The sequence below is a fragment of the Lingula anatina genome, chromosome 3 (genome assembly GCF_051362555.1).
Source record: "Lingula anatina isolate TDL-2025a chromosome 3, LinAna3.0, whole genome shotgun sequence".
Lineage (NCBI taxonomy): Eukaryota > Metazoa > Brachiopoda > Lingulata > Lingulida > Lingulidae > Lingula > Lingula anatina.
Window position 1 is genome coordinate 32,053,429 of NC_141769.1, and position 19,033 is coordinate 32,072,461.

At 35.8% G+C, this 19,033-nt stretch overlaps 2 protein-coding genes across 3 annotated transcripts; one reads left to right on the plus strand and one right to left on the minus strand.

The window, feature by feature from the left end:
- The first annotated feature begins 28 nt into the window (after nt 1–28).
- On the plus strand, nt 29–11,736 carry LOC106161713 (valine--tRNA ligase). Of its 2 annotated transcripts, none has more exons than XM_087008197.1 (25): nt 29–343; nt 564–670; nt 849–961; nt 1,477–1,641; nt 1,827–1,908; nt 2,120–2,239; nt 2,519–2,627; nt 3,062–3,238; nt 3,644–3,771; nt 3,886–3,989; nt 4,456–4,537; nt 4,813–4,895; nt 5,121–5,196; nt 5,362–5,464; nt 5,617–5,687; nt 6,159–6,284; nt 6,729–6,833; nt 7,239–7,386; nt 7,949–8,076; nt 8,454–8,609; nt 8,861–9,067; nt 9,372–9,483; nt 10,097–10,299; nt 10,654–10,773; nt 11,142–11,736. In XM_087008197.1, exons 1-25 carry the CDS (start codon nt 73–75, stop codon nt 11,211–11,213), a joined length of 3,168 nt encoding a protein of 1,055 aa, XP_086864323.1. In that variant the 5' UTR covers nt 29–72; the 3' UTR covers nt 11,214–11,736. The 2 variants fall into 2 exon arrangements, with proteins under 2 accessions (XP_086864323.1, XP_086864324.1); XM_087008198.1 differs by having other exon boundaries at nt 41–197.
- On the minus strand, nt 11,661–17,771 carry LOC106165143 (ubiquitin carboxyl-terminal hydrolase isozyme L5). The gene is made up of 11 exons (XM_013543241.3): nt 17,615–17,771; nt 16,757–16,820; nt 16,290–16,395; nt 15,565–15,690; nt 15,226–15,287; nt 14,795–14,925; nt 14,445–14,511; nt 13,701–13,800; nt 13,096–13,188; nt 12,771–12,869; nt 11,661–12,198 (listed from the first exon to the last, which is right to left on the minus strand). The coding sequence occupies exons 1-11, from the start codon at nt 17,685–17,687 to the stop codon at nt 12,130–12,132; spliced, it is 990 nt and encodes a 329-aa protein (XP_013398695.2). The 5' UTR covers nt 17,688–17,771; the 3' UTR covers nt 11,661–12,129.
- Between the last annotated feature and the right edge of the window lie 1,262 nt (nt 17,772–19,033).

A 19,033-nucleotide genomic window follows, 5' to 3' on the forward strand; every position in this document is an offset into this window, starting at 1 on the left:
CACAAAACACACAAGCTGAGAGCAAAAAGAGACAAAAATCGGTTTCATAAAGAGGCTGGGTCACGGTGACCTATGGCGTCCTCATGGAAGCTTCTTGTGCAAAGGCAAAGAAACACGTTGCTTAAATACTGCAGTTCCCCTTGCGTCAACTGTCAGATAACCAGGAGACATTCTAAACTTCAGAGGGATTCCTATAAGTTACGGAATTATGTTTATACACGGTATTCGGTTCGTGCTTACAGCGCGGAAAAAGCATCACCAAAGTCTGCAAAGAGCAAGGAGAAATCCAAAGAAAATGTGAAAGTGGAATATACTATTCCAACAGTAAAAGGCGAAAAAAAAGGCAAATCGACATAAGAATCTATATTCAGATTAAAAGGAATAAAAATTTGTAGAAACATTTGACTTAGTTGAACTATCTTTGGTTTTTCTGTTACTTAAGGTGTTAGAATGAGTACAGGTACATGCAGTAACTTATGATTTGATTAATTTCTGCAGGTGCAGTTCAGCATATATTGCAAACAATAGCATTTTCAATTCTCATATTTCTATCCTGTCATCAGATGTCACCTGCCCTTTACCCCAGTCTTACAGCCCCAGATATGTAGAAGCAGCGTGGTACGACTGGTGGGAGAAGAGTAACATTTTCACTCCAGAGAATACAGATAAGGTTTGTACACAGGGCTCCTTTAATTAGGTTAATGAATTGAAAAAAATTAATTAGTACCTTAATGGACATTCTGATTACTTTTACTAAACTAAATCACAGTATTCAGTTTGACTAGATAAATGAACACTATATCCATGTATAAAGGCTCATAATTAAATAGACTCCTTATTTTACCTAGCATTCATTGAGTGAGGAGAAGTTTGTAGTCATGCTGCCACCACCCAATGTGACTGGAACTCTCCACTTGGGGCATGCACTGACCAACTCCATACAGGACGCCATTGTCAGGTGGTCAGTATGATGTTTGTGTTAATTTCATGCGTATTTTACAGATCTTGTGGAACGAGGAGAATCATATTTTATTTTTTAAGTACTGAAGTGACACCACATCACATAACACCATACATTACTATAGCACGTCAAATGACATAATACATGCTATACCACACATATCACATAACGCTAAAACTCGGTTCCCATACCTAGATGGATCTAACAGGATCAATCCGTCTCCGAGGGGTTTCTCACTACATTGCTTTCAGCTTAAGCGGTTGATGTCTTGCACTCCTGCTAAAAGCTGCTGAAAGATAATTAATTACCACCTAGCAGCTTCAGTAGGCGTGACAGACATCTAAGCTGCTTAAGTTGATTGCAATTCAGCGAGAATCCTCTTGAAGATAAAGTGATCCACAGTCAATATGATACGGTCCGGGAATGGTCCCTATATCGTAACATATCATACCACACAACTTGATATCATAACATATACCATGCTATACCATCTTTATATCTATTGTACACTACAGGCACAGAATGCATGGTCGGCAGGTGCTCTGGCTACCAGCCACTGACCACGCAGGTATAGCCACTCAGGTGGTCGTAGAGAAGAAGTTGTGGAGGGAGAAGAAAATGACCAGACATGATATTGGAAGAGAACAGTTTCTGGAAGAAGTGTGGAAGTGGAAAGAAGAGTATGGTTTAGTTTGGTGATTTGAAGTATATAAATTGTTTTGAAATACACACATTTTTTATAGATTGATTTTTAAAGCTATTCTTATTTACTTCATGGCATATTTTGTGTATTTTCCCTTTGATTTGAATTGGATAGGTGCTACCAGATATATATTACTGACATTTTTCTTAAAACTTTGTCTAGAAAGGGTGGAACAATCTGTGACCAGCTCAGGAAGATGGGATCATCTTTAGACTGGAGCCGTGAATGTTTTACAATGGACCCAGTAAGTATTTGAATGTTAAACAAAGACCAGAGTCTTGAATGGTAATGATAGGTATTGTCATAACACATTTATAATTGTGGATAATTGTAATATTTTTATGCAGATTTTCATGTTAAATTTACCAAATTAAACAGGTCTCTCACTGGCTGATGAAATGAATTGCAATAACACAAAATCTGTTCATTCTAAAACACTGTCGTAACTCTTTCAGAAATTGTCTGCTGCAGTGACGGAAGCTTTTGTACGTCTCCATGACGAGGGTGTTATTTACCGTGGCACCAGACTGGTCAACTGGTCATGTGCCTTGCAGTCTGCTATATCTGATATAGAGGTAAGTTATCTCATCTTATCTCATGTCTGGGTTTCAGCTTCATACTATAATAATGTATTACCTGTTCTGAAGAATTACCCTTGTTATTATTTCTTTTCATAAGTAGTAAGTAATTTTTTTCTGTTAACCAGAATTCCTATGAATTGGCAAGAATCTTTCTCTGATTTGATAAGAAAAAGGCAATAAATGATCCCTGTATCTGACAGTTTGATTGATTTTTGAATCAAAAACTTATTTCCACACGCCCAACACAACCCATATTTATTATGTATTCTACAGGTGGAGCCAGTTGAAACTGAAGGAGAAATGACTGTGGCAATTCCAGGCTATCGGAAGAAAGTCAAATTTGGCCTCCTTTCCTCATTTGCCTATCCCATAGAAGGAGGAGGTAAATGAAATGAAAACGAGGCTAGTTCAGAACTGATGTTGGAATGCATAATTATAAAATAATAGATGTAAATTTCCAAATTAATTGGTTTATATGTGTATTAATTAATTAATTAATTAATTTTTTATTTATTTATTTTTGTCTACTTTTAATTAAATTAAATGGTTTCTTTGTAAGTAATGTGATGAACTTATGAAGAAAACAATCACAGTAAATATATTCAGTACTCATCACCCATTCTGATTATATATTTGATTTTTGATGTATATTTTAACCAGCTGATGTTTATCTGTTGATAATATAGAAACTGACGTAATTGTGGAATGATTTTTTTTTAACTTTGAAAGCTTTATCTTTCTGTGTATGTGCGTGTGTGCGAGTAGATAGTACTGTTTAGTGAGCAACTGCATTATGTTATTTGTTTGTTTATTAAGGGGAGATAGTTGTTGCTACAACACGACTGGAGACAATGCTGGGAGACGCAGCCATAGCAGTTGACCCTGAGGACGACAGATACAAGCACCTGCATGGGAAGTTTGCCATTCATCCTTTCTGTGACAGGAAGTTACCAATAGTATGTGATGAGTATGTGGACAAGGATTTCGGGACAGGTGAGCTATTATAAAGTGCAGGTGCCAGGCCACCAGTTGAGTGGGATATATTGATATTTGGAAAAAATATGTATCGTGTAAAGACTAAAACAACCAATTTTATCTATTTATTTATTTGAAAATGTTTGCTTACTTGTTTAATTTCAAAGAGTTACTGGAATATATATGTTGGATGTGTTACAAAACAAATGTAGCTAACATTTAAGTTCACATATTTATGAAATGTCATGTTATGTACATTTGGCTAAAACTATTTATGGTCAGAAATAAGGAGTTCACTAAAGACATACATAAGCTCTGAGTGATTTTACAAGACTTGAAGAGTGGCCCTGAGTTGTGTAAATATTTTTAAGTCATAGAATTTAAAGAAATTTTTTATGACCTTCTTTCCACTTCTGACATTAGGGGCTGTGAAGATCACACCAGCACATGACTTCAATGATTTTGAAGTGGGGAAAAGACATGATCTGCCTCTGATCAACATCCTTGATAAAATGGGGAACATCACAGGCAGTGGAGGATCTCAGTTTGAGGTACTGTATTGTATGGTGCTGCCACCTATATCACTCACCATGCATATGTTTCCCTAGAGCAGCAATATCATCACTAAAAAATAGAAAGGTATTTAAAAGGGTTTCTCTTTACAGGGTATGAAACGGTTTGAAGCCAGAGAAGCTATTGAAGAAGCTTTAAACAGTAAGAATCTATTTCGAGGATCTGTGCCACATCCTATGAAGATACCAGTTTGCAGGTAGGCAACTTCTATTTGTTCTAATTTAAAGTGGATATGTAACTAGTTATGGCATGTGTGCAAATTTGCTGCAAACTATGCAGCCTCAAGGAGTTTGCAAGAAAAAATTGCATTGCTGCATTTGTGTTGCTAATTTGCAAGAGCATCTGAAATTTGAGTCAACTTTGCAGTCTTCAGACCTCATTTGCATGATAAAATTCCTCACAGATTTGCTCCACACTTGTAATTTTGCTAAGGGATAATTAAAAAAAATAAAGTTGAGCGTGTTTGGCTGATGGGTGCATCTGTTTACCAGCCAGAGGCCCTGTTATTGAAGTGCACCAGCTTGTGTGTGGATCTAGATGTATGCTGTTATTATTATTATTATTGTTGTTGTTGTTGTTATCATTATTATAATCATTATTAGTGTATATGTTGTTGTTGTTGTTATCATTATTATAATCATTATTATTCGTTTTGTTCACAGTCGTTCCAGAGACGTGATAGAACCGTACCTGACAGACCAGTGGTTCTTGAGGTACAGGGACATGGCAGAGACAGCTATGGAGGTAGGCAGTAAACAGTGACTGAATAGCCATTAAAATACTTAAAAATAAGGTGTAAGTGATAAGACATTAATCATGGTGGCATTATTATAGTGCTGTTTGAGATAACATAGGTAATGTTTTGCATCCTTATGGGAATTTCAAACCTGCTGTACCTTGGAGTCATGTTTTAAAAAGTGACTCTTTAGACACCCCTAAATGTTCCCCTTGTCCCAGGTTTGATTTTTTCCTTCACTGATGAAGCATGCAGTTCACACATTAAAAGCAATTTTTTTAAGGCTGTAAGCAGTGGCAAATTGAAGATTATTCCAGAATATTACAGTAAAGTTTGGTTTGAATGGCTGGAAAACAGTGAAAGCAGGTGATACTTACCAAGCATGTTTAAAAAGTTTCTTAACAGAAGTATTATTCCAATATTAAAATAATTTTCTGTGAATGATTAGATAATTCTTTTGGTAGAAGAAAATAAAAACACAGGACTTGGGGTCGTTAAGAAATGATGTCATAATAACAGCATCTTTGTAAAATTTGCTTTTATAAAAAAAAGTTGAATGGATACCTTCTACTGAGTTAATGTTTTTGTTAGGGATTGGTGTATATCTAGACAGCTATGGTGGGGGCACAGGATACCTGCTTATTTAGCAACTCCAAAGTCAGCTCAGGTAGGTTGCATAGAAGATAGAGAAATTGAAGAATATCTAATTCTTCCAGCTTAATTCTTGAAGATTGTAGGCAGATTGGTTGTTAACAAGATGTGTGTTTTTGCTTACAAATTGATTTCACAAAAACTGCCCTAAACATATTATAATATTTTATTATGTTAAAAGTCTTCAGATGGAGTTTGGGTGAGTGGAAGAACTGTGGAAGAGGCTCTGTCCAGGGCTGAACAGGTGCTTGGTGTACCCCAAGGAGACATAGAGCTAAGGCAAGGTGAGAGGGCAGACACTGTCATTTGTTACTTCTTCTTTTTGGTATAAGATAAAAAATAATAAAATCATTTATGTTTTACAACCCTGGTTTACAGTTTATTTACCAGAGCAATGATGACATAATAGTTAACATTAAACTTGTTGTCTTTGCAGATGAGGATGTGCTTGACACCTGGTTTTCCTCAGCTCTCTTCCCGTTTTCTTCACTGGGCTGGCCTGATCTGGTAATGTGGAGGTTCATTCTTTGTCAGTTTACTTATCCCGAACTATTGAATTAAATGCTGTCACTGATAAACTTTACATATAACTTGCTGTCAAGCTGTAGAATTTTACATATAGTCTATCATAAGTTACTACTTTGACATTTTTGATGACAAATTCACAGCAGCCATCACAACTAAAACACTCAGAATAGCAGCATCTCACAACTAACACATTTTTTATCAGTAATGAGATTTTTACGACTATCAACAGATTTCTGACTTTTTGGGAGCCAAAATTATCATTTTCGAGACTTTTTCACTGAACAGCAGTCTCATCCCTGATTTATACACAACATGATATCACAGCTAACGCAATGTCCATCATCTCCTGTTATATCACACCTAACGCAATGTCCATCATCTCCTGTATAAGGTAAAGAAAGATCAGGCTTTCAAAAGCATAATCCTCGTAATTGTATTCAATGTCTTCAGACCTCAGACCTGCAGGCTTACTACCCGGGGAGTTTCCTGGAGACAGGCAATGATATCTTGTTCTTCTGGGTGGCCAGAATGGTCATGATGGGACAGAAGCTCACAGGGAAATTACCCTTCAAGGAGGTGAGTTTGCATTTATATGTGATGTATAGTATGCCGAATGTGTTATTGTATGGGATGGTTTGTGCGCTGTATACACATTGAGATGTATTAAGTGAACCAGTGATATACACCTTTAGTTTGTAAATTAGGGAAAGAATATATTATTAAAATCATAGATGAGTATTTGTAGTAAGATCTTGTAGAAAGGTCAGTGAGAAATCAGTTTATGTATGAGATAACATATATGCCAGAAGACCTGGAACATCAGCAAGATGTTTTCAAGACAAATACTAGTAAATCATAAGAGGGTGGCTGTTTATTTGTCAGTGATGTACATTCTGAAAAAAAGTACTTAGATTTCACTGAGAAACATGCCTGAATCCAAATAAAATGTATATGACCACAATCACAACATCTGCAGGTAATGTATACTGTTATATTAGCATCTTTCTTGTTTGTCACCAGGTTCTTCTGCATGGCTTACTAAGGGATGCCCAGGGACGGAAAATGAGCAAGTCACTGGGTAATGTCATTGACCCCATGGACGTCATACATGGAGCTTCTCTGCAGGTATATAATAGATCTTTTGAAACCATTTTAAACCAACCCAATAGCTAAAAACTACTAGTATATTTGGTTAAGGAGACAAGGTGCAGATTATGAAGGTAGGCTTGCAACATGTACTGGGGAATTTTTTCCCTGCCTGTTGATGTTGTTTTAACTATTGACTTTCTCTTGATTTACAGCTAGCTGCTTGGTCAATATAATCAGGAATGTATTGTTATGATTTATTGCCACCTGTCATTGTGTATGCAATATTACATCTTTGTTTCAGACAAATTACTGTATAATGACTGTTGAAAATAGGCAAAATATGATGAAAATTCTTAATTTTTGTCCTGAGCCATATGGTATAACTTTTTGGCTAAAGAATATAACATATTTACTGACGTTTTATCTTATGCCTACACCTAGGAACTACAGGATAAAATTGACGCTGGGAATTTGGATCCTAAAGAGGTGAAGATTGCCAAGTCAGGGCAGAAGAAGGAGTATCCACAAGGCATTCCTGAGTGTGGGACAGACAGTCTGAGGTTTACTCTGTGCTCTTACAATTTTAAAGGTTTGTCTATTACTTATAATAATAATAAGTATATTATTATTATTATTATTATTATTATTATTATTATAAATTTATTTTAAGTCTTAATTCCAAATCTGTTCAGTAGACTTTACGTAAGTATCATATGTAATGGACATTAGAATTTGTGTTGACGATTTTGTCTCCCTGGTGTGATTTGTCTGGGCCAATCTATTGATCAAGTTCCTTTTCACATAGAGTGTCACTATTAATTGTACTTGTCCACCTTGAGAAGTCCTAGCATGTATTTATACTACATGGGATTTTTCTCCCTTGCACAAGCTGTTTAGTAAAATTAATTAACTGACCTTGCCATGGGCTAGAGCTTCGTTTAGGTTTAGGTGGCTTGATCTCTTACGTAACAGTCATCAATATCCCAAAGTGGACTGGCCCGGTTAAGTATAAGGCTCGATGTGAAAAGGGCCTAAGACCAAAGGAATGATGTCGCAACAATATATTCTACCAGTTGATATTCACATTTGGTATGATTGAATTGTCCAGTTTGCCTATCTTAATGATGTGGTGATCTCACTCAATATTACAGCTGAAGTCCTCAACATGAATGTGAGCCATGTGATTACCAACAGAAGGTTCTGCAATAAGATATGGCAGGCATTTAAGTTCACCATGGCAAGTTTGGGACCAGACTACAAGCCTCGTGATACAATTAAAGTAAGTAGATGTCTGGATGTAAGGGTCTTGGTGTAGGCTTGGTTGTAGGTCTGACATTGAGGACCACTGTCGTACATTTTTGATTCAGTCAAATAATTGATATTTTTCTTCCTCTTGGTAAATGACAATATAATTTTTCTAACCCAGAGAAATTATTTTTTGTATTGAAAAAGCTATTTTTTAGTCTGAATTGGCAAATTACCCCAACAGTGTTGACTGTCTTCACTATCACTTAAATTGGTTCTATCATTGATGTTAATATTATGTTTAAGGTGAAAGGTAGATAATATAATTTCTAATATTATTCAAAATTTAATTTGTTGGAATGTTTCAACTTTGTGACCTTCAGTATTCTACATGTAAATTCCACATTTCAGCTCTCAGGACATGAAAGTCCCGTAGATTTATGGATATTGAGCAGGCTTTCCACTGTGGTACAGCAATGTGACAGGTATTTCAAGGCCTATGATCTCCACCTGGCGGCTCAGGCTCTGCACCAGTTCTGGATGGCTGACTTCTGTGATATTTATATTGTGAGTAGCGCATATTAAAGTTTCTCAGTTTTTGTACAAAAATTTGATAGTTTACAAATTAGTTCTTTTGCTTAATTATCCCAGACTGATATGATGATGCTGTTATACTTTTCTGTATTAATACTGACAATAAGTTTAATTATCATCTTGAACAGGATTATCAGTTTACATTTTAGTTTATAAGATATGCTGACCTATTAAATGAATTATCGATAAAAAAATCAAATGTTTAATAGTATGTTATTTTCCAGGAATGCTCCAAATCACCCCTAAATGAAGATGATGAAGATGCGAAAACCTGTGTCCACGACATTCTTCACCATTGTGTAGATGTTTGGCTGAGGGCCTTACATCCTTTCATGCCTTTTATAACTGAAGAGCTCTTTCAGCGTCTCCATGGCAACTCAGACCATGAAGTGAGAAGCATCAGTGTCTCAGCATATCCGTTACGTGAACATGTGAGTTGTGAAATATTGTTGGACTTGATATTGCAGCAAGAGTTATGATTCATAAATCATTTTCAAGGCTCAAAAACAAATTCCAAGGCTCGGTTATCTATTTGGAATTGGAACTTTTGGGAAAAATTTTTTTTTAAATGCTGAAGTTAATTAGAACTTTGTATTATCTGAACTTTTTTTTTTTTTTTTGAGAGAGAGGGGGGGGGGAGGGCTGGCCACTGTTTTATTTTATATAACTGTATATATACCACCTTTCCTGACTAGTTCACTGTTGTAACCAGCTCACTGTATGGCTGTCTTCCAGGTCCAGTATAAAAATACCAGTGTAGAAGAGACTATGGAACTTGTGATGAAGATCAGAGACGAAGCCCTGGCTCTCAGAACTGAACTGGAACTGACCAAGGGCAAAGCTCGAGGTTGTTAGATTTGTAATCATATCCAACCTGTGTAACCAGCAATTTCTTGAAGTATCTTTAATACAAAAAGTAACCTGCTCCTGCAGCTGTATATATCCAGTAAATTCTGGTTAACTTAACAGGTTATGTACTTTTCTTTGTATTGTTCTTCTTCTTTGTTGTCATTTGATTCGTTTCCATTGCAATTTGTTCTCAAAGTGAGAGAGATTGAATTTTGAAAATTAAAAAATCCAACACATAAACTCAATTTTCCCAGTAAAAGAAAGGGGAGTGTTTAAGGGAGCTCTGCTTTCTAGATCTTGATTTGCCCTTTCTAATTCTTTCTTTCTACATGTATCTGTACATATACAAATCACTATCAGGCCTTAATATAAATGAAATTGCCACTTGTTTGTGATTGTGATCTCTAAATGAAGGACTTAAATTGCTATTTCATGGTGAGATTGTAGAAATCAGCACTTGTTGGGAACACCACATTATAAACAGCAACAAGTGTTTTTTCCCTTAAAATTGTGGTTTAAGTCATTAATTCAGCCAATGCAAACACAAGCATGGCTTTAAGACAGCCACAGATAGCAATTGTCATTTATAAGGCCTATATATCATATTCCAGTGTACTTTCTGGTTAGTGACCCTGGGCGTTTCAAGAAACTCCAGCCGTGTGCGTCCACTCTGAAGGCACTGACCAGGTCCAGTGAGGTGGATGTCCAACTGGCCAGTAGAGGCAAGCCACTCTGTGGGACCGGTTCTGCTATCCCTTCTGGCAGCATCAGGAGGGTGGTCAGCGATGACATTGTCATGTTCATGGATGTAACGGTACTAGTATATATATATATATATATATATATATTAAAATTGATAATTGTAATATCTTCAGTCACATGCATATATTGTAGATGTGTGCCTCAGCTACTGGCTCCAAAGCTGTCATTTTAGTAATATATACAGGGATGAGATTTTTCTGTGAGAACCAAAAAAATTACATCTCTCTATATAAATTTCTGATTCAGTAGAGAGAACTAAAGGAAGGATAACTAGATTTCTCTAGCCCAATTTGCAGAATAGTGCACAAGTTACCTGTAACCCAAATATTTGAACATAATTCACTATTCATTCTATTCATTGCTCTGCAATCTATGCTTGTCAGTTACTGTGATGTTTGACCTTCAGGGGCTGATAGACACAGACAAACTGTGGAGTGAGATGAGGCTGAGGCAGAGACAAATACACAAAGAACTAGATGTGCTCCAGTTGCAGGACACCATGTCGGGAACAGACAATACTTCTAAGGTAGATACACCTACATGCCTGGCTTTGAAACCCATAGGTTAACTAGGGCTCATTTCTTAACAGTTTCATGCTCAGTGTTGAGTCAAATTTTGCACTGTGGCAATATGCATGTGTATGTTACAAAGGGAGAAAAATAAAATTTAAACAATGCATCAAGTTGTGTTATCTATAGGAAGTTCAAAAGTTGATGTAGTGGGATGTTTTAATGCCATTAGAGAATTAAATGTCGTCTTTTACTAATTATTGCATTTTAACAAAACAAGTATTTGAACTCTATATAAAATGCTCTGCTCTGTGAGAAGAGAGACCTTTCTTGGTTGTACTTAACAGCTGCAGTACATAAAACAATTTTCTTTATGTACTTTCAGATTGAAAAACTTTATGATCAGCTAGAGAAAACTAAACAGCTCATTGAATCTCTAGAAAGTTTCAAGCGGTGAAATTGTATGTGGGTTTTGTCAAGTTATTTGTGACAAAACCATAATTTATGAATAATTCATCCTAAAACTGAAGTCATTCAGCAGTCAAGATATAAAAAGATGAGCACTACAGAAGGACATTTATATATGCCATCAAGTCTTGCTGCAATGAAAAAGAGAGGAATTTCTAGAACACACCACTGTAGAATAATTGCCTTTGCACCATTTTGATTTTGATAAGGAGCCAAATGGGTAGAATTAAAACAGGAATGATAAGCAATGATTTTTTTTAATTTATTTAATTTTCATTATTTATTTGAGGGGTAAGGGTTGTAATGTAGAATTTTGGATAACATGTGATCATGCATTTTTTTCCTTGGTATAATCATGAACAATGAAAAAAAAGGTAAAAGTGTAAATATGGATCTCATCATCAGTTGTTTATTTTATTTAAAAACCAACAGTATATTTGAGATTGTATTTAAAAACTTTTTATTAGCTGTAATGTAAATACAACTGCATACAATAAAGAAACAACAAAGAATGGGTGTGTAGTTTGTCAACACAAAAGGATCCTCAGAATTCTCTCCAGTTACACATATTCAAGACCTCCCAGACCTACTGAAATGAACTTTCAAATAAATTTACATCTTTTTCTTTTCTCTCTTAAATTGTTTTACCCTGTTTACTTATAACAGCAATACTAACAGGTAGCAAGCCTACATCCAACAGAACAGACATTCTCTGCTTTTTAACAATCTGATACTTGGACCCATGGCTTAAACAGGACACCTGTTCTCCATTTATTTCCAATAAGCAAGGATTGGACCCGTATGTCAGTGGCAGATATAATCTTCCAGCTCTTTGACTTTTGCAAGACTACACTCCTTCAAAACTGTCAGCTCTTCTGTCCAAATGTGAGAAGTTTTTACCACTATTATTTGCTCTCTGTTTCGCTGGAACTTTTGTCTATTTTCCTTCTTTTTGCAGCTTGTCTTTCTTTGGCCTGAAATAATGTTAAAAGATGAAAATGAGAAAATATTAATTATTTCACCCCTCTAAATTTTGTATAACATATGAACACGTAACATAGCTTTTAGCCAACTGGCTTATATCATTACCTGCGTGAAGAAGGTAGCAATGTTAAAACAGCTAACAAGAACTAAATCTAGGTGAAAAAGAAATGTGCCTGCTCTTCCCTACAGTTTCCGTGCACACAAACAGGCCTGAGCTTTGTTCTGCAAAATTGCAGATTTCAAATCATTTCTAAACTTCTGCTGCTTCCTGCTATTGTCTACTGTTGCCAGATTTATCCCCACAATAAAGGTTTGGAGCTTTTTCTTAAACAAAAGCTCATGTCTGCAAATACTAGGACTGCTTTAGCTTGACTTTAAAATTCAACTGTAAGTGTCCTCAATGCCCACTGATGAAAAAGTCACTTTTGACTCATCTGGTATCTTAGAAATGACCTCCATTTTTTCAGCTGGGGCGTGATATGACCCGCAAGTTTCAAAATCCAGTAGAACCCCTGCTATGGGATAAGTTCTACTGCCAGTAGGACCTCTCACTCTGACTCACCTGTTCTACTATGTCGACCAGTTTTCCCTCTTTGGCCAGAATTTTCAACAGTTCCATTATGAAAGGCAGATAATTGTGCTTTCTTCTGATGTTCTCCACCTAGAATGCAACCAATACAACAATATTATACGACAGTATTTCTAATGTAATAGTCACTCGTGCAATACCACTAGCACTTTATCAATGTAATGACTAACACAGCTCCATGAAAAGCATACCTATTTTGTTACTGCAAACAGCATATTTTGTTTTTGCCAGCAGATCAACCTAATAAAATATAGAAATAGAATTAAACAGTATACAACACAATCAAGTTCACCCATACCTTGTAGTATTCCCTCTTTCTGTCCTCTTCACTTATTAACACATTTAAATGCTGGACCTCATCGTTAGCAGCTGCTGTGTCTAGACTGCCGTCCTGAAGCAGAGAGAATGGCAACATTACACAGATGTGAGCCACAGTCATATAAAGAAAATCTCGTAACTTTTACATGAGGACCCAACATTTGACCTTAATCAATCTCAGGACCGATCAGAATTGAATTCAAAATATAAGAATTTTGTGATTCCTTGGAAAGAACTCATATCTGATTACATGTACAGAATGGTATGCGAAGGAATTTGTGGAGATTGTTAGGCAAAAAGATTTTTTTTTAAAACTTAGATTTATAAAAAAAAGACTGTAAGAGGGTAGCTTTCTCCCATTATTTAATAAATCTGCGAAGTGTCATTTAGCTGTATATTCCAAGCTTTAAAATATTTTTTCCTTCATAATATATATTGACATTTCTATCTATTTAGTCCCAGGGATATCAAATAGGGCAAATTTTTACTCTATATACATTCTCGTTTTCACAAAGTAAATAAAACCTTTTTTTATTTTTCATCTATAATTTGTATCACGGTTTAAAACAATATTTCTGGAAATACCTCGACTTTTTCCTGGATCTCTACCAGCTGTCTTTCATACATCATTTTCCGGTCAGATATCAGTGCCATTAGGTTAAAATGAATTTCATCAGCATTATATCTGGAAATAGAATCAGTGGATATAGGATCAGTGGATACAGAATCAATGGATATAAGATCAGTGGATATAGAATCAGTGGATACAGAATCAATGGATATAAGATCAGTGGATATAGGATCAGTGGATACAGAATCAATAAATAAGATCAGTGGATATAGGATCAGTAGATATAAGATCAGTGGATATAGGATCAGTGGATATAAGATCAGTGGATCACAATTCTTCAAGGTGTCGGCTGTGATGGATATTTTCTATCAAATAATATTTATTATAAATTCAAGTGCACAGGAGAGATACAGGAATGGGAACAGACAGTGCTGACAGAGGTATGGTAATTACTTGATCTTTTCAATTTGGGAAAAAATGTAAATATTTTAGATACTGTATTTTTAAGTCATAATTTCTTAAAATGAGAACAATTTTATTGACTGGAGGCAACATAATTAAAAAGCATGCTACCCTAAAGTTTTATTATATACAGTAAAAGCACCGCAGATGTAAATTCCATGCCACAGTGTCAACTAACAGGATAACATCACTTACCCTCAGCCACATTGTTCTGAATGAAAAAAACTGACAACATTTCATTGATTGCAATTTGCTACACTTACTTTTGTATCCTTTTCTCAATTTGCTACACTTACTTTTGTATCCTTTTCTCAATTTCGGGTCTTGCCTTTACAATCCAATCTGTGTCTTTTGGAATTGCACCTGAAAAATAAATCAGAACTTAGATTTATTAGGTCTTAGATAAAATTTGCATGTTTTTGGCTGAACTTTTTGGCAAAACTTTTTTTAACCTAGGCACACTATTCATCTGCTCAAAAGAGATTATGTTATTTTTGTCTTGTTTAACTGCTGCAGCAATTTTTTTGTTCCGAAAAGCATTCTTCACAATACAAATTTACAAACTGAATTTATTTCTTTGATTAATCTGTTTATATGAAAACCACACTGAAAAAGTATTTTTTTCTTCTACTCGTATAATGGTCACCTAAATCTATTGGTCCATCTTTAAGGCCATCTAATTCATAAAGTCTTCCATCTATAGGAACATAGCCTATGAAATGATATACATCGTCATCTTTTCCCGCAAGCTTCTGGTCAAATTCAAACATCTGTTGTCTGCAAATAGAGTAACGCAAAGTAGAAAAGAGTCAAGCAAAATTTAAAATACAAATAGTTGACATAGTTTACCAATGAGAAGTTAGTTATCTACCATTGTAGTAAGTAACGTCACAGTAACAACAGGCTCACAAGGTCCACTTTTCCCTTAAAACAAATACAATATTCTATGAGTGTTCTATTAAAACAAATCGCATGTAAAGTGAAGAGAATTTTAAGACTGGTTTACATGGCATTCGCCTTTCTTTCTATTTTCACTTATTTCTCCATTTATTTTTAAAGAACAAAAATCAGTAATACCTTGAAAAGCTGTTATGTACTTGTTTGATGATTTCAGAGTTTGACAGACTCAGGCCTTTTAACTGAAAAGAAAACACTGTCATGTAAGACAACCCTGAGAGGATACAGTCCATACGCATAAATCAATTCTGACAACATTCGACAAAAGCAGCAAAGCACACATGCTATTTTATACCTCATATGTTTAAAACATCACAACCACCAACTGCAATTTATCTACAAACCTTCACAATTAAAAGTTTTTTTATAAAATTCATAACATACCACATTTTTGCAAACTGCTTTTAAAAACTATCATGTTTTCCCATACCATCATTTTGGTTATGTTCATATATCTACCTGAGGATCAAAGCTCTGTGAAAATTCTTTAAAACTGGAGATGGTCTCACCCAGCTCTACATCAGGATGATCACAGTTCAACAGAATGCTTAGAATGGCTTGAGTGGCACAAGCATTGTTTATTACCTGAAAGAATTATCTCTGTAGAAATATACTGAAACATTTTAATCCTATTTTATTTATTTATTTATTTATTTATTTATTTATTTATTTGTTTGTTTGTTTTGTTCTCGATTGACTTTGTTGAAAAGAATTGGACATGCAATAAATTACCTATTTGACTACATACAAATTTTTGCAAACAAGAGCCTGAAGTAGACATACTATAACATGAAAGGAAAGGGAGCTTTTATTATACAAATGTATCATAGACTTCTTTGTTTGCATGCTAGTAAATAGAAGTATTCAAGCTGGATTACTTCATACATATTGCAAAATCTTTGACTACAAAAATTACAATAGCAGAAATTTAAATCATTGGAGTAAAGTTCAGGCTTTAAGTTGTCTGATGCTACGGATAACTTGTTACTTGTTGTCTAATGCTGTGACTTTCTTGTTTACTTGTTGTTTAATATTGTGACTTTCTTGTTTACTTGTTGTCTAATATTGTTTACTTGTTGTCTAATGACTTACTTGTTTACTTGTTGTCTAGTGCTGCGACTTACTTGTTTACTTGTTATCTAATACTGTGACTTACTTGTTTTACTTGTTGCCTAATGACTTACTTGTTTAGCAAAGAAGATCTTGTCCAGCCTGCTGTCCTGTACAATTGACCCTGAGGGCTCTGTGTCTCCTGTCCACTTAAACAGAAATATCAGGCCATGCACTGGGCTGGAAAATCATTTGAAAAAAATCCTTCTCAAGTAGATTTAAACCAAGAAAATACACTTAAATTTCCATACACACACATATACATACACATGCATTGACACACATACACACACACACGTGCATACACGCATGCACGCACGCACACACACACACACACACACAGTACATCCCACAACACTCCCACGCACAAAGACACACACTAGACAGCTTTAATCTATTTCAGAACTAGACAGCCCTTGTGAGACACAGTATCATATTGACAAGCATTATTAACTCTGAAAATTTTGTGTACTCATACTCATTGTACTGAACCCTTTCATTTTACAAAACACAGCAGAAGAATATAAATGAGAACACTTACCGCAGATTTTGAAAACTGTCATCATCTAAACTCCACAGCTCTTCCACTTGTATTCCCTTCACTCCTAGAAAGAAAATTTATATTTATTCAGGTAACGGCAAACATGTACATGATGTGGCTGTGTTTATACTTAAGCCAATTTTAGATGTCAACACTAGTAAGTGCCAAACACAGTGGTGCAACTTGACCTATCTTTTTCAAGGCTTTTTGAAACTTTGATTGAAAATAGTACTGAAATGCTTTTTTAGGTTCAATTTTCGATCATGAATACTTTTTTAGCCATGACAGTTTCACTACATTCTGGATTAGACTGAACTTGTTTTCCTCTTACTGAAAAGTCACCCATCTATTTGTTGAATAAAATCAATCTTCTTAAAGCTTTTGTGCCCAGGACAGGAGATGGTTTGGTTTACATTTTATGAGGTATAAAGGACTTACATATAGAGAGTCAGATGTAAAAGCAAGATGTGAGACCGTCCCATGTGGCACAGGATTTTTTGGAACTGCCTACGAATACGATCTCAATAACGCATCAGATTAACCACAAATGAGGATAAGAACAAAAATGTGCGTTTAAAAACCAACTTTTCTATGAGAAACACGTCGTATTTGCAGCAGATTTAATTTTCACTTCATAACGACATGTGGATTTAACAAAGGTATAAGACGGGGTAGATATAGTATTTCGTTTATACGGTATGGATTGGAAACAAAAATGTGGACACCAGTAGCCAAGTAGAATGAGAGTGCAAATTATTCGGAGATAATAAAGACATATTTGTCGTCAGTATAAGGGGTTATAATGATGGTTTTTGGATCAGTAAAATCACTTGATCGCACTGCTAGTTAAATACTCACCAAACCCCCTGATGAGTTCGGTGAAAACGCCAGGATCACTTTCTATTGTGCACCAGTCGCCGGCGGAAGCCATGTTGGTTCAAGGTCGCTCTACAGAGTTTCCGCGCAATGACGTCACTGCCGGCCTTCCCAAGCCATTCGTGGACGTTTTTTCCCACTACTGTTTTCTGCTGATAATCAACTAACATTCACGTTCTTTCACTTTTAGATGGCTGATCTAAAATGGTTGCAGTAAACAAGAGGTTGTTTCATATTATTTTGTGTTTTATAATGGAACTGTTGCCGTAGGTTTATCACTCGCGGCTGTCACCTTGATTAGTCAACCTCAAACCACATTTAAAAACGACTTTAAATTGTCACACTTGTTTATCATAGTGAAAACGAAATCAAAATCAATTAAGAACGTTTATTGTCTTAAAATCGCCATATAGTATGCCCCATAAAGTCTGCTAAATATTTCAAAGCCACCTTGTTCAAAGCCTAGACCCTACAGTATCATATTTTAAAGCCTGTATGCTCAGCTGATCAGCCTGATCGTCTTTTTTCCCTCCAATATAGTAGGCCTACATGTAGACTGGTTTTGTATTTTTTTGTAGTTTTATGTGGTTTTTGAGTTGAACAGTCATGGTGACAGCCGAGAATGGGAGAATGGCATTTTAGTAGTGGATCAGTAGGGCCTATAGATGGGGTACAGGGGCGGATCCAGGATTATTTGAAAGGGGGGAGTCCGCGGATGCGAAGCCGACCACCCCTGCACCCCCCCCCCCCCCCCATCCCCAGAAGGGCCCCAGATTTTGTTTCTTTTTTCTTTCTTTATTTATTTTTTTTTGGGGGGGGGGATATTTTAGAGGGCGAACGGTGCCATTTGGTATAAATCAGCTAGTTAAAATTCCTAGTCCAAGAAGGGAATATTTAGTGTGATTTTTTTTTTCAAAAACCGAAGGAGAGGGGGTCAGGAACCCCCTGACCCCCCCCCCCCCCCCCCCAAATCCGCCACTGGGGTATAGGCCTATATGGCGATTTTAAGAAATTCGTTTTACATTATAGGCCTACTGGTAGCCTGCTAAATCGTTGTCATTTTCAATGTGTGAGACTATATTGTGGTATTCTTAAGTCGTTTTATTTATACATGTAGTTTAGCTTCACTGATCGATTGAGTCATGCTGTGCCTACTTGCCTATATGTCTGGGCAATATATGGATTTTTTTATGAAAACAGCTATTTCATTTCTCTCTCTCAAACTTGCTGGCCTACCTCTCTACATGTAGGCCTACCTGTGACTTCAAGCAAAACTCAAATACAGGTACCGCACTCTACTTCTAACAACTGCATTTTAACTATAAAGGTAAAATTATCATGCAGAATATGGGCCTATTTGACGATCAATTATAATAAATTAATGTATAGACCTATACCTTA